The 27,797-nt window shown below is 43.8% G+C and overlaps 1 protein-coding gene across 11 annotated transcripts in view; it reads right to left on the bottom strand.

Moving 5' to 3' along the window:
• Positions 1-27,797, bottom strand: part of VPS8 (VPS8 subunit of CORVET complex) — a 191,689-nt gene that overhangs the window by 153,596 nt on the left and 10,296 nt on the right. For all 11 annotated transcript variants that reach the window (XM_078154678.1, XM_078154687.1, XM_078154685.1 and 8 more), the window contains exons 4-8: positions 27,007-27,075; positions 19,306-19,436; positions 17,935-18,028; positions 5,990-6,022; positions 5,060-5,114 (exon numbers count right to left, since the gene is read on the bottom strand). In XM_078154678.1, the coding sequence (XP_078010804.1) occupies positions 5,060-5,114; positions 5,990-6,022; positions 17,935-18,028; positions 19,306-19,436; positions 27,007-27,075 (382 nt within the window). The remainder of the gene's footprint in view (positions 1-5,059; positions 5,115-5,989; positions 6,023-17,934; positions 18,029-19,305; positions 19,437-27,006; positions 27,076-27,797) is intronic.

Raw genomic sequence — 27,797 nt, 5'->3', positions numbered from 1 at the left:
AGAGAAGGACCACCATGTTAGGAGACATACCAAATGGCACATTCCGTCTGGCAGAGACAATTGAGCACAAAGAACATTTGATTAGGTGACTAAAGACCCAAGCCCTAGGTGCTGTCGCCAACTAGCTGTGGGGTCTTAGGCAAGTAAATTCATCTCTGGGGATGATATTTGTTGAATTTTCTTCCCAGGATCAAATATGTGAAAACACTTTGAAAAATACAAAGCATTGTAGAAAAATAAAGCGTAGGACTTCTGAATGTAATGTAAGGTGATATTATCAGTATGATATTACTGTTTTTATTCATTATAATACCAATAAGAGACAAGAGGGAATAGTGGTTAGAGGTGGCCTCAGAGCCAGGAAAATTTAGAGTCAAGGGGGCAGCTAGGTGCCACAATGGATATAGCACCAGCCTTGGAGTCAAGAGGACCTGAGTTCAAATCTCACCTCAGACACTTGACACATACTAGCTGTGTGACCCTGGGCAAGTCACTTAACCCCACCGCCTAGCAAAAAACAAACAAACAAAATGTAAAAATAAATAAAATAAAAGGGATAAACTACATACTAAAAATATTAAAAAAAAAAGATTTAGGGTCAAGTGCTGCCAAAGCCTGGGCTGTGTGACCCCAGGAAAGTCCTTCGCCTCTGAGTATTCTAGGTCAGTGGTGCCAAAGTCAAATAGAAACAGATCTCTGTGAGCCTCATTCTGACTTAGAAAACTACACATGAACACTGTCTATGTGATATGTTGTACTGTATTTTTAGTTATTTTGTTAGACATTTCTAATTACGTTTTCATCTGGCTGAGAATTCACTCGTGGGCCTCGGGTCTGACACCTCTGTTTCTTGGTAAACTCTAAATCTCAGTAAACGTCAAAGAGAAGGGCAGGCTGCCCTGCACTGGCCGAGGGACCCTCCTCACCCAGCAATAATTCCCTATACCAAGGAAATCACAGGGCCAGTCCCTATCACTAAAATACCCACAGTAATCACTGGGAGCCTATGTAACACTAACAATTCAAAATTCATCTAAACTAGATTCTATGAGATCTCACTCTATATAGAGAGATGTCTATCTCTGTAGAGAGAGAGAGAGCTATAGATATTATACATAGACACATGCACATATATATACATATATGTAATATACACACATATGTATACACACACATTATGATATATATTTCTAATTACATTTTCCTTAGGCTATTATTATTGGGAGCAAATGGAGCTAGCCAGTAGTTTTCTGAGTAACCCAAGAGGGAGCCACAGGTAAATGCCAACGTAGATAATGCAGTCACCCAACCTCAGGCTGAATAGATGAATTCTCTACTCCTGTGAACAACTCCAAATTCAATCATTTCTTGTCCCCACCCCATATATACAAGTTTCAAAAACTTTCAAAGGTAAAAACACCTCTCAAACACGAGAACATGTCACTGAGAGAATACTGTTCAATCTCTTGATTTCTTAAACTGCTGGCATCCAACTCTCTTTAGCGCAATGTTTAAAGAGAGGAAGAAAACAACCACCCGCATTTCTGCCTGAGCTTCTGTCTGCACTGAAGCCTCCTTCCTTGAGCACGGAGGGAAGAGGTAGAGAGGGCAGAATGGGGAAGTGCTTGTGCCCCACTTCTCTGGCTATGGACACTCCAAGCGGTCTGGCCAAACCCGTGCCAATCAGCTGAGGATGGCTCGCTACCTACACGGTTTGCGTGTTTACCAAAGGCAGCCTTCCATGGGGCCTCACCATGTGCAGTCTACTCTTCCCTAGCCCAGCCCAGCCCACCAGTGCCAGCTCTGCTGCCAGGCTACCTGGTGTGGGTCTCTGCTCCCTCAGAGCACTCTACCAGGCCAAAAGAAAGAGAGGAAGCCATGCAGGCCACATGCACAACGCACATTCACTGTACCTTTTCCTTTTTCGGTCCATGGGAAAAAGATGGAGAAAGAAAGAAAAGCAAGAAATCAATTTCAAAGCCCATCATAGTGGCTTGTCTGGTTACCTAGAGGCCAGGGAGGGAGGAGCCTCAGTGGTGGGGACAACATGACCAGAGCCCTACTGGCCAACTGGTGCTTCTAGCCTTCATACAGACTCTGGGGCATTTGGTTTGAGAAGTGAGAGAATGCATAAACATTCCTGCAGACATGGGAAGGGGCAGCACGTTCACATGAGAAACACAGAAATGAATTACAAGAGAAGGAAGCTCATGTGCTAAGAGAACCGACACCCAAAATAAACTATCCAGAGGTCAGTGCTGATGAGTCCCTACACCAAAGTAAACCCTGGATATGCTACAAATGTTGTCTACCCTAGAATTCCAGAAAAGGCAGCCTACATTCACATTTCAGAAATGGCTACTTATCTGTTGTTTTCTTATCTCCAGATAGTGAACTTTCTCTCTTTAAAATGATTACTATTAATGAAGTCATCTCTATTTTGAAGAGAAGCTAAATGATGCTTACATAATTAGAATTCAACATCTGTTGCTCTCTCCCATGACTATCAATGAAAAGGTTAAATGTAATCTCATGCAGGCCTCAAGAACCTTTAACGCTTCCCAGCAAATCAACAGACTAGAATTTCTTCGAGGGCCTTCAACTGGATTTTTAATTCATTTGACAAGACCTCATTATCCAAACATTAAAATTTTACAGTAACTGATGAGCTGGATTTATTAAATTTCACTTATAAATTACAGCCAGAATATATTAACACACTCTCCTAAAACATTCCAATTGGCAAAATGTATTTTTCTTGAGGGCACAGAATGGAAGGTGAACGCTAGTAATGTCATCATCTTTTGGTCTCGTGCATGCTATGGGAAACCTTCCTGGTGCTACAAGAAATCAAGCTGTGACTAAGAGACATACATATGATGGGCTCTACTTAGCTCCCATCAAGCAAGAGATTTTATGAGAATAACATGTGGGTATGACAGGCCTGAGGTCCACTGCCAAGTGACCAAAGAAGGCAGAAAGAGCACAAATGGGGCTATGAGAAACAGAGAACAGCCAAGATGACTGAAGATTAACTGCGTCTAAAGTGAGGTTTTCTGGCAGATGAAAATGTAGCAAGATGAGGCCGCGTGGTCAGTGAAAGGAGAGGGGCACTGGGTTGGACACATGGCTTCCTCGTGAGGCTGTGGGCAGGGAGCCTCTCGCCTCTGAGCCTCAGTTTCCTCATCTGTAAAATAGGGGCAATGATGCTGACACTGCCCAGTGGTGGCCTGGATAATAGCCCTCTGAAGGCAGGTGCACCATGCAGAAAGATGCCTCAACGATGCTGTTTTGTGAGACACCTTTCATAAACTCTCACTAAACCCTACTGGGAAGTCTTGGCACCCCAACGTAACCAATGGCTGACTAGTTATTGATTAACATTGTTCCTATGTTACCTACAGCCCCTCTGGATGTTATTGCCTCTAACCTCAGGTCTCTGCAGAACCAATTAGTGACATTAGGAAGAGGGATGCTATATGTAAATGTGAACTAATGTTATTAGGGTTAGTGCCATTTTTTTCTATTTACCTCCATCCCTTTCTCCTGCTCCTCCATTTTGGGGCTTCTGATCTCTGCCTCTTAGAATTCCTTCCAAGGCCTTTCTGCTTTCCATCCGCCATACTTTCATTATGAGAACAGCAAAGGCTAATAGTCTGTTTTATAAATGTGGGCTCCCACATCAACCGTCTAAGAGAATACTTCAAATCACTTTTACATGACTGTTTCTTCCAAAAGCAGCATTAAGGAAGGGAAGGCCAACTGTTAATGTGGACAATGGGAAACATGTGGCCTGGCATTCCTAGGACAAAAAGAGTGGAAGAGCAGCCTTGCTGGCCATTGGAGGAGGGTCACTCAAGAGTGTGGCAAAGTCAGCAGAGAGGAGCTACGTGACCGTTACATAATCCCCACTCAAACCCACACTGCATCCAGTATGAAGTTCCATTTAAGAGGGAATATGTGAGGCTTAAAGAGTCCCTCAGGGAACCCTGACAAGGGTGATCAGGAAACATGGCCCAGTGGTAGTCAGCCCATGCTGTGTGTTCAAAGCACAAGTGCACAAGACAGGACTGAAGGCTCCCCCCTCAGGCATCGAGGCAGAACACGACATTCTCCAGTGAGGGGCCATCACAGCAGACACAAAGAAACCTTCACAGCATTAAAGACGATAAAGTCTAGGGACGGAGGGGAGGCCAGCAACCTTCTTCCCTGGAAATCTTTAGGAACAAGACTACTCATGACTCGAAGCCCAGGTGGAAAAAGTCTTTTTTTTTTTTAAGGCAACTGGGGTTAAGTGACTTGCCCAAGGTCACACAGCTAGTAAATGTCTGAGGCCAGATTTGAACTCAGGCCTTCCTGACTCCAGGGCTGGTATTCTATCCATTGCGCCACCCAGCTGCCCCGGGAGAAGTCTTCCTGGAGGTAGGGGGACTGACTGGGTGAAAATGATCCTCAGTCACTGGTGTCCTCATCATTCACAGCAGCTCACATTATTGGAGAGGGGAGAGTTTGAGGAGGGCTTTACATTCATTACTTCAGTTATCCCCATATTACAGAAGAGGAAAATGAGGCTCCGAGAAGTTTCAGAACTTGCCAAGTCACAAAGCTACTTTGATGTTGGAGGCAGGACAAAGTCTAGTGGTCTGCCCACCAGGGCACCCTGCTTCTAACCCTTTAGCTCCCTTTCAGTCTTACCAGACTCTAGGCAAGAGGATCGTGGGGTTGGATCCAGAAGAGACCTTAGAGGTGCTTTAGTCCCGGCCCTTATTTTACAGCCGTGGAAACTGAGGCCCAGAAAGGTTAAACTATGTCCCCAGGTCACACAAGCCTAAGGAGCAGAGCCAGGATCTGCACCCAAGTCCTCAGACCCCCAAACCAGTGGCACATACTGGCACATATAACCCAAGAGACAGCGTGGAGGGAGGATGAGGCTGGGTCGGCTTGATGAGGGAGACGTGGGTTCCTCAGCCAGTTTTCCTAACTGTGCTCCAGGACATCCCACCTCAGATGTGGATGTGCCCTCTCCATCTTAAGGAAACACAAGGGTTAATGAGTTTACCGAAGATTAAGGCCAATCCATGAGAAGTTCCCACTGCAATCAGACGGGACACAGCCTGGGAACAAAAGGAAAAGAGGGCAACGTTCAGAGTGAAGAACCGACTGTGTCTGTCCCCTTCTCCTGCCCCTCTTCCCCCCATCTCCAACTCCTAACCACCCACCCCGCCCAGTGAAGGACCAACAGATGGCCAGAGTCACACGCGGCCCCTGCTTGATGGGAGGTAACACAAGATGTGGGTAACAAGCGGCTGTTCAGGCACGCTCCCTCTAAATGGCTACAAGAACCACCACGTCGAGGGGCCGGCCACAGGCACACAAATTCTTCCAGAGGTGCACAGGCGAATCTGGGGCTCGGGATCTGGCAGTGGCCTCGCCTGCAGCCCCATGACATACAAATTCAGCCTCATATGAGCAGAGAAAAGGAGGTAATGTCAAGCAGCCCCGTGTTCCCCAGGATATTACTGGGGCCAAGGGATGCCAGGATCACTCTCTCACCAAGTGACTGACTAATAAAAAAGTCACCTGGGCAAAGGGAAAGAAAGATGAGGCCAGAGGGGAAAGGGCATGCTCTCCCTAACCCTCTGCTCACTATCTAACAAAACCCTTAATTAATTATTTAGCAGGGACACTGATGGACACCAGCGCTATTCGGCCCTCAGTTTACTGCCCTGGGAAAGTAGGGCAGAAGCAGTGTCACCCCAGGAAACAACTTTACTTTTAGAGAAGAGCAGGAGAGTGGAGCAGAGTCAGCAAATCATTACTCCTCCTTTCAAATGAAAACTGAACTATGACAAGCGATAAACCTATTGATCACGGAAATCAGCAGGGAAATCGGTCTCAGAAATGTAGACATCACAAACATTAACACTTAGAACAACAAAGAAGAACAATTATTTTGCTCTGATTAAGAAAGAAAAAAATGTACACTTACTATTGCAGTGGGCAAACCAGCATCGACTTTGTCCTAAATGGGGGTGAAAAAGACAGATAAATATTACAGGCACGTGCCACCACACCCACCAAGAAAGGTGTTCTCTAATACACAGGATTCCAAAGGAAATCGATTTCATTGAAACGCAGTTATCAAGATATTTATTTAAATAAAAATGTAGGGCAGCACCAAGATGGCAGAGTATAGGCTGCAACTCAGCTGAACTCTCCCAACATTCCCCTCCAAACAACCATGAAATAATGCTTCAGAACAAATCCTAGAAGGGAAGAGCCAACAAAGGGTGGGTGAGCATTTTCTAGCCCAAGATGACTTAGGAGGTCTGTAACCCTGAGGTCAGGGCTGGCCCAGAGCACAGCACAGCTGGCTGTACCAGCAACAGGCCTTGGGGGTGGCTGTGACGGTGCTGGCAGCCCAGAGATGGGAAGGGGGTCAGGCAACTGGTTGGAAAGGGATTACAGGGCACCCTTCTTTTGCCACTGGGTTCAAGCCCCTGCTGCATTGCCCACACATAGCTGCAGGTCACCGTTCTGGGGCCAAGAGGACCACTAGCACTTGTAGTTGCAAGGGCACAGGGGCCCTAGCTAGGTAAAGACCAGAGTCAAGCGCCACCCCTTTCCCTGATTCACACCACCTTGAAGATACCAAAAGCTTACAGACCCCAGACCCAGCTCTGAAAACAGCAGCATGAAAAAGCCTGAAGCTTGGGATAGTGTCCCTGCGCCTCCAACCCCATCCTAAACCCAGGTGAGCAGAGCCCAACTTTACCATAAAGTTAACAATCAAGACATGGGCTGGACAAATGAGAAAACAACAAGAAAAAAGAAATAACCTGACCATAAAAAGCTACTATGGTGACAGGGAAGATCAAGACAAACTCAGAAGAAGACATCAGTGTCAAAATCTCTATAAGCAAAGTCTCAAAGAAAACTAAATTGGACATAAGCCCAACAAGAATTCCTGGAAGAGCTCAAAACAGTTTTTAAAAACCAAATAAAAGAGGTAGAAGAAAAACTGGGAAAAGAAATGAGAGTGATGCAAGAAAACTATGAAAAATCAACAGCTTAGTAAAAAAGGCACAAAAAGTACTAAAGAAAATAACACTTTAAAAAACAGAATTGGCCAAATGATAAAAGAGGCACAAAAATTCTCTGAAGAAAAGAACTCCCTAAAAAACAGAACTGGTCAAATGGAAAAGGAGGTACAAAAGATCATCAAAGAAAATAATTCCTTAAAAAAGAAGAACTGGTCAAGTGGATGTTAATGACTCCATGAGACATCAAAAAACAATAAAACAAAGACAAAAGAATTTTAAAAACAGGAGAAAATCTGAACCATCTCATCAGAAAGACAAGCGACCTGGAAAACAGATTGAGGAGGGATAATTTAAGAATTATTGGACTGCCTGAAAATCATGATTAAAAAAGGGATCTAGACATATTTCAAGAAATTATCAAGGAAAACAACCCTGCTATCCTAGAATAATAGGGTAAAATAGAATTGAAAGAATCTACTGATTAACTCCTGAAAGGGATCCCAAAATGAAAACTCCCAGGAATATTACAGCCAAATTTCAAAGATCCCAGGTCAAAATATTGCAAACAACCAGAAAGAAACAATTCAAATATCATGGTGCCACAGTCAGAATCACATAAGATTTAACAGTTTCCACATTAAAGGAGAAGAAAATATGATATTCCAGAAGGCAAAGGAGCTAGGACTATAATAGAGAATAACCTACCCAGTGAGACTGAGTATAATCCTTCGGGGGGGGGGAAATGAAAAGAGCAGAGCAGAACAGAAAATCTGACATCCAAACACAAGACTCAAGAGAAGCACAAAAAGGTGAACAGAATAGAGAAATCTTAAGGGACTTAATGTGGTTAAACTGTTTACATTCTTTTATAGGAAGATGATACTTGTAACTCCTAAGAATGGAATCATTACTAGGGAAGTCAGAAGGAGTATACATAGACAGAGGGCACAGGTATGAGTTGATTATGACAGGATTATCTCAAAGAAAAAATTAATGGATGAAAAAGAGGGATACACTGGGACAAAAAAAAAAGGAAGAACAGCAAAAATTATCTCCTATAAAACAGGCACCCAAGGAAGAGCTTTTATAGTGGCAGGGATAAATGAGGGTGGGGTGGCGGAAAATGCCCGAACCTTACCCTCATTGAAATTGGTTCAAAAAAGGGAATAACATACACACTCAGTTTGGTATAGAAATCTAGGTTATTCAACAGGGAAGTAAGAGGGGAGGGAACAGAAATGTGGAAGAGGGGATGCTGGGTTGATAGGACAGGCAGATTAAGGGAGAAGGGAGGCAGTGATCCGAAGCAAAACAGACTTCTGAGGAGAGAGAGAGAGAGAGAGAGAGAGAGAGAGAGAGAGAGAGAGAGAGAGAGAGAGAGAGAGAGAGAGAGAGAGAGACAGACAGAGAGAGAGAGAGAGGGAGAGAGAGAGAGAGAGAGAGACAGAGAGAGAGAGACAGAGAGAGAGAAAGAGAAGGATAAACAGGGGGGAAATAAGATGGAGGGAAATACAGTTAGTAATCATAACTATGAATGTGAATGGGATGAACTCATCCATAAAATGAAAGCAGATAGCAGAATGGATTAAAAACCCGAATCCAACAATATGTTGTTTACAAGAAACACACTTGAAACAGAGAGACACACAGAATCAAAATAAGGGACTGGAGCAGAATCTATTACACTTCAGATGAGATTAAAAAAAAAAACACAACAGCAGTAGCAATCATGATCCCAGACAAAGCAAATATAAAAAGACATCTAATTAAAAGAGATAAGCAAGGAAACTACATTGCTAAAAGGTACCATAGACAACAAAGTAACATCAATATTAAACATATATGCAACAAATGGTATAGCACCCAAATTCTTAAAGGAAAAGTTAAATGAATTACAGAATGAAACAAACAGTAAAACTATACTAATGGGACACCTCAACTTTTCCTTCTCAGAACTAGATATATCTAAATATAAAATAAAGAAGAAAGAAGTTACGGAGATGAAGAGACTTTTAGAAAAATTAAATATGATAGATGTCAAGAAAATTGAACAGGAATAGAAAGGAGTGTACCTTTTTTTCAACTGCACATGGCACCTTCACAAAAATTAAACATGTATTAGGGCATAAAAATCTCACAACCAAATGCAGAAAAGCAGAAATATTAAAATGCATCCTTTTCAGACCACAATGCAATAAAAATTATATTCAATAAAGAGCTATGGAAACATAAATTAAACATTAATTGGAAACTAAATAATTTAATCCTGAAAAATGAGCGGATAAAAGAACAAATCATAGAAACAATAAATAATTTCATTAAAAAGAAGGACAACAATGAGAAAACATTCTAAAATTTATGGGGTAAAACCAAAGCAATACTTAGGGGGAAATTTATATCTCTAAATACTTATACCAATAAAAGAGAAAAAGAGCAGATCAATGAACTGGGCATGCAACTGAAAAAAACTAGAAGAACAAATTCTAAAATCCCCAATTAAATACCAAATTGGAAATCCTGAAAAATCAAAGGAGTGATTAATAAAATTCAAAGTAAGAAAATCACTTAAGAAAAAAATAAATCTAGGAGCTGGTTTTATTAAAAAAAAATCCCACTATAAAATAGATGAACCACTGGTTAATTTAATATTAAAAAAAAAAGAAAGAAAAGAATCAAATCACCAGTATCAAAGATGAAGAGGGTGAATTCACCACCAATGAAGATGAAATTAAAGCAATTATTAGGAGCTATTTTGCCCAATTATATGCCAACAAATGACAATCTAAGAGAAATGGATGAATACTAACATATAATATATTGCCCAGATTAACAGAAGAGGAATAGAATACCTAAATAATCCTGTTCTAAAAAAAGAAACCAAACATGTTATCAATGAACTCCCCAAGAAAAAAAATCACCAGGACCAGACAGATTCACAAGTGAACTGTACTAAACATTTAAAGAACAATGAATTCCAATACCGTGCAAACTATTTGGAAAAATAAGCAAAGGAGTCCTACTAAATTCCTTTTACAATATAGATGTGGTACTAATACCTAAGCCAGGAAGAGCAAACACAGAGAAAGAAAACTATAGACCAATTTGCCTAATGAATACTGATGAAAAAAAAATTTAAATAAAATACTAGCAAGGAAATTACAGCAATATATCACAAAGATCACACACTATGACCAGGTGGGATTTGTACCAGGAAGACAGGGCTGGTCCAATACTAGGAAAACTATAAGCATAATTGATCAGATCAGTAACAAAGGCAACAAAAATTATATAATTACATCAACAGATGTAGAAAGAGCTTGACAAAATACGACACTCATTCTCTATTAAAGACACTAGAAAGCATAGGAATAAATGGAGCTTTTCTAAAATAAGCAGTATCTTTCTAAAATCATGAGCAAGCTTTATCTGTAGTGGGGATAAGCTAAAAGCCTTCCCATTAAGATCTGGGGTGAAGCAAGGATGCCCATTATCACCACTATTATTCAATATTGCACTAGAAATGTTAGCTATAGCTGTAAGAGAAGAAAAAGAAATCAAAGGAATTAGAATATGCAATGAGGAAATAAAGCTAACACTCTGCACAGGATACGATGGTATACTTAGAGAATACTAGAGGATCAACTGAAAACTAAATTAAATGATTAGCAATTGCAGCAAAGTTGAAGGATGTGAAATAAGCCCACATAAATCTCCAGGATTTCTATATGTTACTAACAAAATCCAGGAAGAGACAGAAAGAGAAATTTCATTTAAAATAACTGCAGACAACATAAAATACTTAGCCGTCGACCTGCCAAGATAAACTCGGGAACTATATGTATACAATTACAAAACACTTTTCACACAAATAAAGTCAGATCTAAACAGCTGGATAAATATTCATTGCTTGTGGATAGGCCAAGCTAATATAATAAAAATGACAATTATACCTAAATTAATCTACTTGTTCAGTGCCATACCAATCAAGTTACAAAAAAAAAATTTATAGAGCAAGATAAAATAACAAAATTCATTTGGAAGAACAAAAGGTCAAGAATATCAAGGGAATCAATGAAAAAATAACATGAAGGAAGGTGGCTTAGCAGTACCAGATATCAAATTGTATTATAAAATGGTAATCATCAAAACAATCTGGTACTGGCTAAGAAATAAAGTGGTAGATCAGTGGAACAGATTAGGTACACAGTACACAGTGTAAGGGACCATAGTAATCTAGAGTTTGACAAATCCAAAGATCCGAGAATCTGGGACAAGAAATCATTATTTAACAAAAATTGCTGGGACAACTGGAAAGCAGTTTGGCAGAAACTAGGTATAGAACAATATCTCACACTATACACCAAGATAAGGTCAAAATGGATACAGAATTTAAACATAAAGGGTGCTCTCATGAGCAAATTAGGGGAACATGAATATTTTACCTGTCAGTTTTATGGATAAGGGAAGAATTTATGACCAAACAAGAGATAGAGAGCATTACAGGATGTAAAATGAATAAATATGATTACAACAAATTTAAAAGTTCTTGCACAAACAAAACCAATGCAGCCGAAATTAGAAAAAAACCAGGAAACTGAGGGAAACGGTTTACAGCAAATTTCTCCGATAAAGGCCTCATTTTTCACATACATAGAGAACTGAATCAAACTTTTAAAATATGAGTCATTCCCCAATAGATAAATAGTGAAAGGATATGAATAAACAATTTCCAGAAGAAGAAATCAAAGCTATCCATTATCTATTATGGAAAAAAAAATGCTCTAAATCACTACTGATTAGAGAAATGTAAATTAAAGCAACCCTGAGGTATCACTACACACTTATCAGGTTGGCTAATGTGGTAGAAAATAAACATGACAAATGTTGGAGTGGATGTAGAACAATTCAGACACTCCTGCACTGTTGGAGAAGTTGTGAACCGATCCAACCATTCTAAACAGCAATTTGGAACTATGCCCAAAGGGCTATAAAACTGTGCACACGTTTTGACCCAGCAACACCATGACTAGGTCTGTATCCCAAAGAGGTCAAAGGAAAAGGAAAAGGACCTATTTGTACAAAAATATTTATAGCAGTTCTTTTTATGGTGGCAAAGAAATGGAAGTTGAGGGGATGCCTGCCAATTGGGGAAGGTCGAACAAGCTGTGGTATATGATTGTGATGGAATACTATTGTGCTATAAGAAATGATGAGAGATACTTTCAGAAAAGCCTGGGAAGACTCATATGGACTGATGCAAAATAAAGTGAACAGAACCAGAAGATCATTGTACACAGTAATAGCAATACTATATGATGACCAGCTGTGAATGACTTGACTATTTTGATCAGTACAATGATCTAAGATAATGTCTAAAGACTTATGATGAAAAATTCCGTCCACCTCCAAAGAAAGAACTAATGGAGTCTATGTACAGACTGAAGCAGAATTTTCCACTCTCTTTATTTTTCCTGCCTTTTTTTTTTTCTTGGCAACATGGCTAATACGGAAATCTGTTTCGCTTGGATAAATGATATCACATTTCTTTCCTTTCTTGCCTACTCAATGGGTGACAGAGGAAGAGGAGAGAGGGAGAGAGTTCAGAACTCAAAATTTTTCTAAAATGAAAGCTAAAAATAAAATAGCTAAAATGAAAGCTAAAAATAAGATGAAAGTAAATATGTTTTAAGCCAGATAAAGAGGTTTACAAACAGAAAAAAGACCCCAAGAAGCAAAATCTTCTTGAGGGCATTTAATTTATTAACAAAGGACATGGACAGGAGTCATATGGGATGAAAGGTGGTAGATGGGTGGCAATCTGCACATGGAAGAGGTCACAGGGTTTTGTATTTGGAAGACAGCTCAGGGGCCACCCAGTCCTACCTGGACCTGAAAAAGAACCCTCCCTAAAACCTACTCCACAAGTTGTTACCCCGCTTTGGTTTGAAGATCTTCAAAGCTGAAATCCACCCCCTTTCAAAGTGGTCCACTCTCCTGAACATGCTGAACGCTTAGCAAGTTGTTCCTTACATTAAGCCTCAAGTGTCCTCTGCAGCTTCTGCCTCACCCCAGCCTAAGCTCTGCCCTCCAAGGCCAAGTGGAACCCAACACTAAAGGACCACCATGGGCAATGATGATGGCTGGCATTTCTATCGGTGCCCAAGGGTCTGCAAAGCACTTTGCATCCAGCATCTCACTTGGGCTTCCAAACCAGTGGGAGGGATACAGATGTTATCATCCCCATCTTTCAGGTGAGGAAACTCGGGCTGAGAGGGAGTAAGTAATTCGCTCAGACACATGGTTGCAAGGTTGCTGTTTACCAGGTGGGTTCTGAATGCGAGCCTTTGACTTCCAGTCAGCTCTGGGCTCTCTTCACCAGCCTCCCTCTGGCATTAGGCTGGGGGCAGGGGCACCCAGCCCACTATGCTAAGGCTAGTGCCTCTTTCACGTCTTTGGCTGACATGGGAAGAATGAGGCACAGGGCGAAGAAGGGAGGCAGCGGTCCCAGAGCCGCCACAGGCTCAATAAAGCCAGGTCACGTTAGACAAACCTCAGAACTTAAGGAGGTCCCAATCGAGAAATCAGAAGGCAGCTTGGCTCAGGAGTTACGGGAGCCCAGAGGGAGACGCTCCAGGCTCTCCAAGAGCTCCAGCCCAGTAACTAGGCTGGGTCTTTTAGAATCTCCCAAGACATTACACAATAAAAGGGTTCTCTAAATCAGGGCTTCGTAAACTTTTTCCACTCACGACCCCGTCAGTGAACACAATATGAATTCACTCAAATATATCCACATACTCCCTATATCAAACAAACACAGTACTCACAAAACCCCAAAGAGTGAAGTTCACTAGAACAAAACAAGAATGCTACCACACCCACACGTCTTCCATTGCAGCTCTCCCAGGCGATGGGTAATTTCATGACTATAAGCATGGTTGAAACCACTACCTTACGCCATGGTCCACCAAAGGAAAAGGAATGCAATGTCCCTTATGTGTTATGCAGCTGTCCTGGGGAAAGAAGGCTCAAATAAGTCACAGGAATGCTTTTCAACGTGGAGGAGACAACGAATGTGGAGAGGAAACTGAACTGTTCTTTATGGGACCAGAACAGAAGGAACAAAAATGGCAGAGAACTGAGACTGGAACGAGAAGAGGAAAGCAGCCCCCAGCAGCCCTCCAGGAGCCAAAATCCCCAGCTCATGGGAGCCTCCTCCCAGGGTCTTAAATGGCCATCAGTGATGACGGAAAATCACGCCACACGGAGCCGCCTGGCAGGCCTGCAGAAGGGCAAAGAGGGCTCTGATTTTCTCTTTTATCACAAAACTCTTACTCACATACATTTTAAAAGATCACCTTCACTTCTGAACATATCCCTTCTCCCTGCCCTGTCTGGGGAGCCATCCTCCGTAACAAAGAGGGAAAAAGCGGTTCAGGCAAACTGAGCAGCCCTCTGCAACGATGCCAATAACACGCGTGCTGCTCCTGCGGCACTGATTTTCAAAAGCAGAAAGAAAGCAGCGCACAAACAAGAGGCTGACGAGCTCGAGTCCAACAATTCCCAGCAAAATGCTAGAATGTAGTTTTAGAATGCCTTATCGAAGACATGAAGAAGGGGACATTTAGGAGAGGAGGCAGTGACCCCAGAGCTGGCCTGGGCTCCACAAAGCCAGGTCACGTGAGACGAACCTCATGAACTTCTGTGACAGGGTTACTCACCTCTCAGGTCAGGAGAACGAGCCAGAGTTTAGCACGTTCTGGGCAAACCCTTCATGCTGTTCTCGAGAGTGGGAGACCAAAGGCACGAGCTGCGAGTGCAGACGTGGGTGAATGGCTGGGCCCAAAGAGACACCATTATCACCTGCTCGATGGCACCTTGGGCAAAGGTCTCCGGTGAAGGGCCCCCAGGGATCTGTGCTTAGCCAAATGCCATTAAGCAATTTAATCAAGGACTCGGACGAATGCGTGGATTATGTCTTTATCAAATACAGAAGACATAAAACTGAGAGGAATAACTAATGCTCTGGATGAGAGAGTCAGAATCCAAATGAAGACTTTGACAAGCTCAAACACTGGGACAAAAAGATAAACCTGAACACAATCCAAGGTGAGTCTTACACTTGGGTTCAAGAAATCAGCTTCAGAAACACTAGATAGGAAAGTCACGGTTAAACAGCTGCTCACCCGAAAGCAATCTGAGGGTTTTAATGGGCCCCGAGCTTAATACGATTGCAGCCTAAAAAGCTAATACAACCTTGGACTGCATGAAGAAAAGCATCATTTCCTTAAATAAGGAGGTGACAGTCGCTCCGTATTCAGTCCTAGTCACATCACATCTGAAGTTCTAGGTTCAGTTTGGGGAACCACAGTTTAGAACAGCGCTTGTTAACCTCAAATGGGGTTGTGACCCACAATTTAAGAAGCACTGAAGGGGGTCACAAGTGGAAAAAGTTAAGAAGCGCCGGTTTAGAAAACCCATCCATAAACCAGAGTGAGCCCAGAAGAGGGCAAGTAGGAAGGTGAGGGACCTCGTGGTCATGGCACATGGGGACAGGCAGAAGAAGGTCAGGGGAACGTGGCAGCCAGCTCTAACTATCTAAAAGGTCATCATCTGGAAGAATGGCTAAGTGCTTTTTGTTCGGCCCCAAAATGAAGATGTAGGAGCGAAGGGTGGAAGATTCAGACTGAGGAAAAATGAGCAACAATTGAGCTTGTCCAAAGGGAAAAGGGCCAGCTGGGGAGCGGGAGGGAGGTCGCCCCTATCAGGGTCTTTCCTCCGTCAAAGGACGGCTAGCCACTTGTAGAGTACGCTGTCACGGGGCTCCCTTCACGAGCGTGGATATGAGTAGATGCCCAGCCCACCTCTGAAACTCAGCAATTGTGTGATGATATCAGTAAATCGATCATTCCAGAGGCCAAGAGATCAGAGACCCAGCTGGTAGCTAGAGATTAGGAGGACACAGAATGACAGCCCTGGCCCACTGGAAGCAGCGTCCACGTGAGTGGACCACAGAAACCCTGCCATCATTCTGGAAGAACAAGGGAAGCAAACCTGCTGGGAGCTATTAGGACTCCAGCCCTTCTGCCTGAGAAAAAAGAAGCTTCATTAAAGCAACAGATTTAGCTCATCATTATTCAAGGCCTGGATTTTCAGCCCATCTCAATTATTCAAAATATTTTTAAACTGAACAGGTGGGTCAAATGATTGCTCTGGTTTGTCTTAATTTAAGGGAGAATGGGTTTCATCACCTACATGAGGATTAGATTCAGAAAGCGTCATGGAAACGTGATCCCCCAACAGGTGGTTCCCATTGAGCAAAGAGGACTGAGTCCTATCTAGAGGCAGAGAGTGGCAACTGCCCAAGCTCCCTCCATCATCTGTCCATCTCCCTCTAAACTGGCTCCATTTGTCCACAAAATGGTTCAGCAGCAGCACAGCGCATGCCTTGACTGCAATCTGTGCCCATGCCGGAGGGATGCTCCAGACATCAGCCATCTGCTACAAGATGCTTCTTTGGGAAAACTCCAACACAGGATGCTTTTAAGGCGTCCTCAGATCATTCCAATCCCGTATCAACTTTGCATCGTCTCCAAAAAAGCAAAGCATTTCTTTCTAGCCCAAATACAAAGGCAAAACAGCTATTATACTCTGAAAAAGTGGCACCCAAATCTAAGTTAGCATCTCAAAAGTCTGCCAGGATTTAAAAAATATATATAAATAATGAGTAGAAAGCTGGGGAAATCAAGCTACATGGACCACAGACCCCCAAAGAACCTCAGGGGACAGACACCACAACACCTTCACTTTTCCAGATAAGAAAACTGAGTCCAAGAGAAGAAGTGCCTCGCCTGGGGACAGAAAGACAGCAACTGGCAAAGCTCTGACTCTATGGCTCTGAATCCAATCTTTACCGTGCCACGATGTCTGCTCCTGGGCATGGCAGCTTAGGGCTCTGATGTCAGAAGCGTTCTTGTGAAATGGGCAAAAAAAAGTTTAGGTAAAATATTGATTTCAGTTGTTTTAGTTGTCTCTAACTCTTTGTGCCCTCATTTAGGGTTTTCTTGGCAAAGACACTGGACTGGTTTGCCATTTCCTTCTCCAGCTCATTTTACAGATGGGGAAACTGAGACAAACAGGATTAAGTGACTTGTCCAGGGTCACACAGCTGGTAAGTGTCTGAGGCCAGATTTGAACTCAGGAAGATGAGTCTTCCTGTCTCCAGGCCCAGCGCTCTGTGCACTATGGCATCACCTAGTTGACCTTGAGTAAAATATATTGAGTCTCTATTTTCTTTTGCAAGGGATGATTTCCACTTGGCCTCAGCCTTCCAGATCCTGTATTTAAACACTATTCCAATCCTCTCCAGTTCATAAAGCTGAACTGGGTTTCATTTGCCTACATGAACAGACCAAGTGAATGCCCATGTCTTGGTAGGTAATGGCCTCCCTCCCATGGATGCTCCTGGGGCAGCTGAGCTAACAAATGAAAAATGAAGAAAGGCACTAGGGTCAGAGGTATGGTCTCCTGAGTGTGGGGGGCTGCCTCTACCAAGGCAAGTCAAGAACCTTGGGAAGTAAACAGTCAAACAGCCAGGATTTGAACTGAATACTTCCTAGCTCAGAGGCTGGTTTTCTGCCTGCCTGCCTCCCTCTCTTATTTTGGCTTGCTTCCGTCAGCCTACCCTCCCTTCACTGGGTACTGAGCAGACACTTTGCCCCTTGTGACCACACTAACTCCCTGTGCACTTCAAATACAGGTACACCAAATCACTCAGGCTAGGCCTTTCCCATAAGCCTGCAGCCAAAGAGGGCACTATGCCCAGGGTTCTGCTCTCCTCATTTCCCTGGGTGGCGTCGGCCCCAGAACCAGGGGAAGAAGACCCCGCACTTACAGCTGCCGAGACAATCTGGGCTGAGATTCCCTTCAGAAGCGAATGCCGCATGACTGAGCCATGGACTGAAAAAGAGTCAAGAAGTTTCTTCTTCCTAAAAAGAACAAAAAATTAGATGACTAAAACTTGAAAGGCCAAGCCTGGCAGCTTTGAAAGGAGCAAACTGAGACATCTAAGACCAAAATTAGGCAGAAATTTTGACTGACTGCAGCATGTCATTTGCTAGTTCAGTCCCAGAATTCTTCAGCCCATTAAGATGCTTCCCAGGCCACCTCGGCAGCCCACCTCATCCTAGGGGGAGACCAGGCAGCAGAATAAGTGGTCTGCATTCTTTGATGGTGCCTGACAAAGATGAAGACCTACCCTCCTCCCACAACACCATTACCCGCCGGAATGCTGACTATGAAACGTTGCCCTTCCTCCTCGCCCCCCACTGCCCCACCTCCTCCCACCACAACTTCTGGTTCTCCTCATTCTTCAGGCCATTTTAGGGACAGTGCCCAGGTGGGGTGCAGCCTCTGTGGTCAGCTTCTGGAAGGATGGGTGGCCTAGGTGTACGAGCCTAGCAGCTTGCTCCTCCATTTAAGTTTCAGAGAATTACCTTCCCAGACTCGCTCTCATTTCCTCTTCTGTTTTGCTCCCTCCCTCTCTCATCGGCACTAAAAAAGGGTTTATTAAGCATCAAGGGGCACAGAAGGCAGAAAGGCCTAAGACAGTCAGCCCTGGTCCGTGTCCTACAGGAGCAGCACCTAAGAGCTACAGAACTGTCATGGCCAAGACATTTAAAAAGTTACAGACGTCCAGACATCTGCACCAACCTGGAGAATGCACATGAATTCAATAAATTATGTGCATCAGGCTTTCTCCACTTCCCTATTCTTTTCATGTCCTTCCCAGGAATTTTGGAAAGAAAAAAACAGTCAAAATGAAGTTATTTAGGGTCAAAGGTCCCCTTTCCATCCCTTTAATCATCTTCGGGCTTCTCCTCTGAACCCTCTCCGAGGGAATACAGGAATGCCGGGGCTGGGGCTGACTTTAAGGCAGGAAGGAAGGAGTGGGGCAAAAGTGGGGCAAACAAGGCCCAACTTCTCTTTCCCATAACAGGGTGCTGGGCTAGCCTCTCTCTGGCTGCCTGAGTGCCTTCCTGCTGGGGGAGGGAGGGGGCTCCTTGGTTACCGCCCTCATGCGTGCCCCCAATCCTCAACCGTCTCCAAGACCCTTAAAGCCCAACTGGCCTATTACTTCCCATCAAGTCTGCCTTCTGCTTCCTATATGACACACAAGCCTGGAGATTGTCAATGACACCATACAGAACTTTAAAATAAGCAAATATTTCCACCATCTGCCGCACTCGCCTAGCTGCCTCCTTACCTTTTCAGATTGGTTCGGTCACCACTGTCTGAGCTTGCCACTGATGACGTGTCATAGGAGTGGGTGTCAAAAGTGTCAATATTTAACAGAGTGGGATCCTCCAGAACAAAGGGCTCATCTTCATCATCGGTCTAAAAGATGGGAAAGAAGACAGTCCCACACGCTCAGTGCTTGGGCCAATTATAAGACAAGTCACACTCAGATTGATGGGCAGAAACCCACCCACATGGACATTCCAAATAAAGTCCAATCTGTGCTTTTCACCTCTACCACATTCCTCCTGACCGCACAGAGACAGAGGATTATCAGAGTGAAATGTCAAAAGGCAGCATGGGATGGTGAATAATGGGCTGGCCTTGGACTCCAAAGGCCCGTGTAGGCCTGCCTCTGACACACACACACTCAGCAGTCCTGGACGGTCCCCTTAACCCTTTCAGCGTGCCAGGCAACTCCCTAAGACTCTTACAGAGGAGCTGATAATCTACACTGGGCAGGGGGGGGCTCGACACTGAGAGGTCCCTAGACCAGCAAAATCACATCTAGAGCACAAAGCCTCTCCCTCTGCCAGAAGCTTTGACTAACGCTGTGGTTTGAACGGACTCGTCTGCACATCACCTCCCCTTTGGACTGAGGTCCTTGTGAGTAGGATCCCAACCAAGCACTGGGCACAGGGGCTGGCACACAGTAGGAGCTTAATAAAGGCTGTCTGGCTGACTGGCTGTTTTCCTCTCTTAGGATGGAAACACAAACAGTCCAGCAAGTAGAGCTATATGTTACTGTGATTAGTTTTATTTCAAAACAAAATAAAACAAAGATTCTGCATTAGTTAGTTCCACACCGTTTTAACAACTGAAGGAACCACACCAAAGCGTCCTTCCTTCACATCTTCTATCAGGAGAAGAAGGCAAGTACAGCAACAGGGCAGGTGACACACAGTAGGTGCTTTAACATTGTACACCAAGATAAGGTCGAAATGGGCACATGATGTAAACATAAAGGGTGGTACGATGAGCAAATTAGAGGAGCATGTGAGAAATCACCTGTTAGATTAATGGACAGGGGAAGAATCTGTGACCAAACGAGACAGGGAGGATCACAGGAAGTGAAATGGATCACTTGGATTACTTTAAATTAAAAAGGTTTTGTGCAAACAAAACCAAAGCAGCCAAAATTAGAAGGAAAGTAGGAAACTGGGGGGGAATTTTTTTTTAGTCCAAGTTTCTCTGGCAAAGGTCTCATTTCTAAAATATTTAGAGAACTAAACCAAATTTACAAAAATAAGAGCCATTCCCCAATAGATAAATGGTGAAAGGATATGAAGAGGCAAGGTTGCAGAAGAAGATATCAACGCTATCTAGAGTCATATGAAAAAATGTTCTAAGTCATTACTGATCAGAAAAATGCAAATTAAAACCACCCTGAGGTACCACCTCACACCTATCAGATTGGCTATTATGACAGAAAAGAAAAATGATGACTGTGGGAGGGGATGTGAGAAAATTGGGACACTTATGCACTGTTGGTGGACTTGTGAAGTGGTCCAACCATTCTGGAGAGCAATTTGGAACTATGCCCAAAGGGCTATAAAACTGCATACCTTCTGATCCAGCAATACCACTACTAGGTCTGAATCCCAAAGAGAACAAAGAAGTGGAAAAAGGTCCTGTGGGTACAAAAATATTCATAGCAGCTCTTTTTGTGGTGGTAAAGATTTGGAAACCGAGAGGATGCCCATTCTCTGGGGAGTGACTGAACAGGTTGTGGTATATGATTGAAATGGAATACGACTGTGCTATAATAAATGACAAGGAGGGTGGTTTCAGAAAAACCTGGGAAGACTTACATGAACTGATGCAAAGTGATGTGAGCAGAACTAGGAGAACATTATACACAATAACAGTCATATTGTACAATGATCAACTGTGAATAACTTAACTATTCTCAGCAATACAAGGAGCCCAGACAATTCCAAAGGACTTAGGATGAAAAATGCCATCCACTTCCAGAAAGAACTGATGGATTCTGAGTGCACACTGAAGAATATTTTCTTTCTTTCTTTTTTCACAGCATGGCTAATGTGAAAATATATTTTGCATGACTTCTTATGTATAATGGGAATCAGATTCCTTGCCTTCTCAATGGGTGAGGGAGGGTGCAGGAAGGAGAGAATTTGGACTCAAAATGAAGATTAAAAAAAAATACTTGTTGACTTTACTATCCCCACTGTCCAGGTGTCTACGGATTACTGTGATTTTTTAAAAAACTGTTTATTATGTGTGGAAATATGTTTAACATGATTGTACATGTTCGACCTATATCTTGGCGGGGGGGAGGAATTAGGAACTCAAAATCTTATAAAAAATTAATGTTGAAAACGATCTTTACATGTAACTAGAAAAAATAAAACTTATTTAAGTGGGAAAACTGTTCATTATGAACTAGAAAATTATCAAGAAATGCAAACATTTTGATAAACAAAGACCAGAAAATACTACATACAGCTGGTTCCTTTTAATACACATTAAATTTACTTTGGTAGTACCAACACTGCCCTCCTTGTCTGGGTCCCCTCTCATCCCTCCTTTCCTTCTCTATATTTTAAATATGTTGGGGACACCTTTCTACTCATCCTCTTTTTTGTATCCCCATCTCTCTTGCTACCTGCACCCACTCTTGCCCCTCCCCCCTGCCCCATGAAGGCAGACTCTGGTCATCCTCCTCCATCCTTCGATGCTGCCACACGGCCAGCCCATCTTCTCTCTGCCATACAGTCCTCCTGTGGCATCCCTCTCTCCCACTCCTCTCTAGCATTCCTCACTGGCCACAGGTTGTAGCCTGCTCATACCCACCACTCACTTTTCCGTCACTCTCTATGTGATTCTTATCTCTAGTTCTTCAGAGGCCATGGCATGTCTGTCCCAGGACTGTCTGCCACATAGCAACACCAGCAAATGCTTGTAGTGACAACATGGGCCTTTGTGGCTGTGGGGTCAGTCAAAGAGCTCTGCAGTCTCCTGAAGGTGATCCAGTCCACTCTCCTCCTCTTTTTCTGCTCTAGGCCCAGCTCACTGTCCATCTGCCCCGGATGTATGTACGTTGGATAAGGTCCACAGGGCGTCCATTTAGCTGCATGTTGAATCTGGTCAACAGATGTCCTCATCCATCTGATCTTTCTTGTGTGCATGGTCTGGGCATCTCCTTGGAGTGAGCACAGACTTCTTGCAGGATGCTCTGCAGTGTCTTGGGGTTTGATGTAACCAGCATAACATCATCCATAAATAATAGCAGCGGACTCACCATCCACAAAGAACCTAAGGCATCAGAGCAGGTCTCTACTCTGGGCCTCCTCCGTCACAGCGGCTGATACTGTTGGCAGGCATACATCAACCTGTCTTACGCTTTGTCAGAGGGCCAAGCGAACAGGATCATTTCTGCTGTTCTATCTTCCAAGGGATCCTTAATGATCCTGACAGATGGGCAGTTGACACCTTGCTGTAAAAGAGCCTATAAGACGGCTTTTGGTTCCATTGATGGGATGTAAATCAAAGCCGTAGAAAGAACCTTGGCTTCAGAATCAGAGGATCTGGGTCCACATCTGCTTCCACCACTTCCTAGCTGGGCTGAGGCTTTTGCACCCCTTCCCCATCAAGTCTCTTCCTCTCCAGGCTCAGCATCCTCAGTGCCTTTACTGAGCCCTCTTGTGACCCGGTCTCCAGGTCCCTCTCCAGGCTGGTGGCTCTCCTCCAGGCACGCTTTAGTCAGTGACTCTACCTCTCAGAATGTAGGGCCCAAAGCTAATCCTAACACGATACTGGCCAGGGCGGAGCACAAGAAAACTACACGGCCTCTACAGGGACACTGAAGACTGTGCTCACCATACAGAGCAGTCAACGGGAACCTCCTTGTCTTTCCCACGGATGCTGCCGGGCAGCCGCACCTCCCCCACTTTGTACTGGGGCAACTGGTTTGACTGGAAATAGAGGCCTTTAAGTTGATCCGCATGAACTTCTTCATTTTTGCTCAACCATCATTTCAGCCTGTGTGACCTTTTCTGAATCCTGTCACCCTAGGTTTTAGCTGTCCCTCCTGGTAGCTCTGGGATTTCAGATTTGCAAACCTAAAAGCAGGACAACTCAGACTTCATCAGAATCATTCATCAGAAATTCTGAAAAAGACAGAGTCAATGCCCCCCGCCTGCAGCACTTGATTAAAGAATCCCCCTCCTCCAGGTAGCACTGGGAGCTCCCTCTAGTGCAGGCGCTCTTAACATTGTTTATGTCATGGACTCCTTGGCAGTCTCATGGAGAAGCCAATGGACTCCTTCGCAGAATCATGTTTTAAATGCATAAAACAAATTACATACAAAGGAAGTCAATTATGCTGAAATGCAATTATCAAAATATTTTTTTAAAAAACGAGTTCAAGGGGGAGCCAAGATGGCAGAGTGAAAGCAGTGACTTGCTTGAGCTCTCCCCAAAACCCCTCCAAATACCTATAAAAAAATGGCTCTAAACAAATTCTAAAGCAGCAGAACCCACAAGAAGACAGAGTGAGGCAAATTTCTAGCCCAGGACAACCTGGATGATTATCAGAAAGGTATATCACGCCAGGCTGGGAGAGGAGCACAGTTTGGCGTGGGTGCGCAGGCCACAGCGAACCTGGAGCAGGCCTCAGAGGACTGAATCTCGGGCAGCCGTGGTGGTTTCCAGACTTCTCAATCCACGAACGCCAAAGACAACTTAGAAGGTCAGTGGGAGAAGTCTGTTTCTTTGGTGAAAGAGGAGCTAGGGCTAGGCCTCAGTTCCCGAGAGAGCGTGGCCCGCGGGGAGACAGCTGCCTCCTGAACTTCCGGCCCATAGACTGAGGGGGAATCTGGTGGCTGATCAGAGGGGGATTACAAGGATCTCTCTGCTGGTGCAGGATTCTTTTGCTTTGCCCGTGCCTGGATCTCGTTCACAGTTCTAGGTGCCATCCTGGGGTGAGGAGGAGCGCTGGTGTGGTGGGGCCTGTAGTGGCTGTAAAGAGGAAACCCTCCTCATAGTTCCAGGACAGAAAGGAGTGCTTGTGGTCACCAACAGACCACAGCACAGGCCAGGAAAGAAGTAAACACCTCGCCCCTTATCATACCACCTTGGAAGAACTGAAAAATTTACAGGTCCCTACAAGTATCTCTGAAAACAGCTATACAAACCCCTGAAGCTTGGGACAGTACACTCTCCACATTGGAAGCAGACTCTTACCTTAACAAGGAGTTTAAAACTCAAGTAACTGGCTGGGATCATGAGCAAACCTCGCAAAAAGAGTCAGACCATATTATCTTACTTTGGTGACAAAGAACATCAAAACATACAACCAGAAGAAGACAACAAAGTCAAACCTCCTACATCCAAAGCCTCCAAGAAAATTGTGAATCAGTCCCAGGCCTTGGAAGAGCTCAAAAGGAATTTTGAGAAGCAAGTATGAGAAGCAGAGGAAGAGAAATGGGAAAAGAAATGAGAGTGATGCAAGAAAATCATGAAAAACAAGTCAACAGCTTGCTAAAGGAGACCCAAAAAAATACTGAAGAAAATAACACCTTAAAAAATAGCCTAACCCAAATGGCAAAAGAGGTCCAAAAAGCCAATGAGGAGAAAATGCCCTAAAAAGAAAAATTGGCCAAATGGAAAAGGAAGTCCAAAAGATTACTGAAGAAAATACTTCCTTAAAAATTAGAATAGAGCAATTGGAAGCTAGTGACTTTATGAGAAATCAAGACACTGTAAAACAAATCCAAAAGAATGAAAAATTAGAAAAATGTGAAATATCTCATTGGAAAAACAACTGACCTGGAAAATAGATCCAGAGAGAGAATTTAAAAATTATTGGACCATCTGAAAGCCATGATCAAAAAAAGAGCCTAGACATCATCTTTCAAGAAATTATCAAGGAAAACTGCCCTGATATTTTAGAACCAGAGGGCAAAATAGAAATTGAAAGAATCCACCGATCTCCTCCTGAAAGAGATCCCCAAAGGAAAACTCCTAGGAATATTGTAGCCAAATTCCAGAGTTCCCAGGTCAAGGAGAAAAATTACAAGCACCAGAAAGAAACAATTCAAGTATGTGGAAACACAATCAGGATAACACAAGATTTAGCAGCTTCTACATTAAAGGACCAGGGCATGGAATATAATATTCAGAGGGCAAAGGAGATAGGATTACAACCAAGAATCACCTACCCAGCAAAACTGAGTATAATCCTTCAGGGGAAAAAAACAGTCATTCAGTGAAATAGAGGACTTTCAAGCATTCTTGATGAAAAGACCAGAGCTGAATAGAAAATTTGACTTTCAAATACAAGACTCAAGTGGAACATGAAGAGGTAAACAGGAAAGAGAAATCATAAGAGACTTATTAAGGTTGAACTGTTTACATTCCTGCATGGAAAGATGATATTTATAACTCATGAGACCTTTGTCAGTATTAGGGTAGTTGGAGAGGGAAAAATTATATGTATGTAGATAGATAGAAGATAGATAGATAGATAGATAGATAGATAGATAGATAGATAGATAGATAGATAGGGCACAGGGTGAGTTGAAGATTAAGGGGTTATATACGGAGAATAAAATTAAGGGATGAGAGAGGATTATACTAGGAGAAGAGGAAAGGGAGAGGTAGAATGGGTAAATTATCTCTAAAAAAAAAACAGAAAAGAAAAGGGTCTTACAGTGGAGGGGAAACAGGGGAAGATGAGGGAATGAGTGAATCTTATTCTTACAGGATTTGGCTTAAGGAGGGAATAACATACACATTCAATTAGGTATGGAAATCTGTCTTACCCTACAGGAAAATAGGGGGAAGGGGACAAGAGAGCAGGGGATGATAGAGAGGAGGGCAGATTGTGAAAGGGGGTAATCAGAAGCAAACACTTCTGAGGAGGGACAGGGTCAGAAGAAAGAATAGAATGGGCAGGATAGGATTAAGGGAAATAGAGTTAGTTTTTCACAACATGACTACTATGGAAGTGTTTTGCATAACTGCACATGTATAACCTATATTGAGTTGCTTGCCTTTTTAATGAGGGTGGGTAGGGAGAAAGGAAGGGAGAAAATTTGGAACCCAAAGTTTTAAAAGCACATGTTTAAAAAAAATGTTTTCACATGCAACTGGCAAATAAGAAATACAGGAAATGGGGTACAGAAATCTATCCTGCCCTACAGGAAAACAGAAGGGGAAGGGGATAAGAGGAGGGGGGAAGAGACAGAAGAGAGGGCAGACTAGGGCAAGGGATATTCAGAATGCATGCCATCTTGGGGTGGGGGGAGGGGTGAGATGGGGTGAAAATTTGGAACTCAAAATCTTGTGGAAGTAAATGTTGAAAACTAAAAATAAATAAATTTATATTAAAAAACCCAAAACAAAACAAAAAATGAGTTCAAGGACTGCAAGTTTCTAGACTCCCTAATCTACACTCTTAGGAGGCACCTATATCAATGGAATAAACTGACCTCTTCCACCACCTGAGCGTTCACCTACATACCGGCTGTTCTGAACAGGGAAAGAGATCGATGATGCTCTCAGCAGCTTCTTGGTAGCAGTTGTAACTAAGACAAATCATGGGAGTCTTGGAAGCACTCAGAGAATCAAAGCACGAGACATTCAAGCCCGATCGCAGGAAAGCGCTAATCAAAGTTCAAAGGACAGACATAGCGTCACCCACCTCATTGAGTATGCTTTCTAGGGTGGGAGGGGTGTCCACCTGAGGGATATCAAACTCCTTGTCGTCGATCTAGAAGGTAAAAACAGATGGGCGGCCAAGTCAGGCAACGGCTCTTCTACAACTGACTCGGGCTAGGGCGGCGACCGGCCAAGGGATCCGACCTCCTAATCCCAGATACAGACTGGACTGCCTTGCCAGCTTTCTGCAGGCTCAAGCAATGGCAGTAACCCCGGGCACTGGGTCAGGAGCAAGGCCGGCAGCCCCTCTGCCATCCTGATACTCAACCGGTAATCCGTTGGCAGGTAAGCGGCGAGCCCTCTGGCCCTCCACCTTGCTCCCCACCTCCCAACGTCCCACAGCAGGAAAGCTCTGCAGAAGAGTCGATCCGAGTCCTGGGGCGGCCCAGAGATCTAGTCAGTAGAGGGAAGTCCCAGATGCAGGCTGGCACCTGGCCCGCAGCTCGGTCTTAAAGAGCTTCCTGGGGCACTGGGGGGTCAGGGGCTTTGTCCACGTCCCACAGCCAGTATGGTCAGAGGCAGGACTCGAAGCCAGGTCTTCCTGGCTCTGAGGGGAGCCCCCTGATCACTACACTGTGCTGCCTCTCATATATGATGGGAGCAGCAGGAAAGTACTCCACGCTGCCTTTCATGGTTCACTGGCAAGCCAGAGCATCAAGATCAGACTTTTTGCCAGCATGCCTCCTCTGGTCACAGAAACATAGCCACCCTCTCTCATCAGAAGAGCTACAAAGGCGAGGCATTCCACGCAGGGACTCCCCTGCATCAACAGTC

This window comes from Phascolarctos cinereus, unplaced genomic scaffold (assembly GCF_003287225.1).
Source record: "Phascolarctos cinereus isolate Bilbo 61053 unplaced genomic scaffold, phaCin_HiC Scaffold_5;HRSCAF=322, whole genome shotgun sequence".
Lineage (NCBI taxonomy): Eukaryota > Metazoa > Chordata > Mammalia > Diprotodontia > Phascolarctidae > Phascolarctos > Phascolarctos cinereus.
The sequence above is the reverse complement of the archived record's forward strand: the minus strand, read 5'-3'. Positions and strand labels throughout refer to the sequence as shown.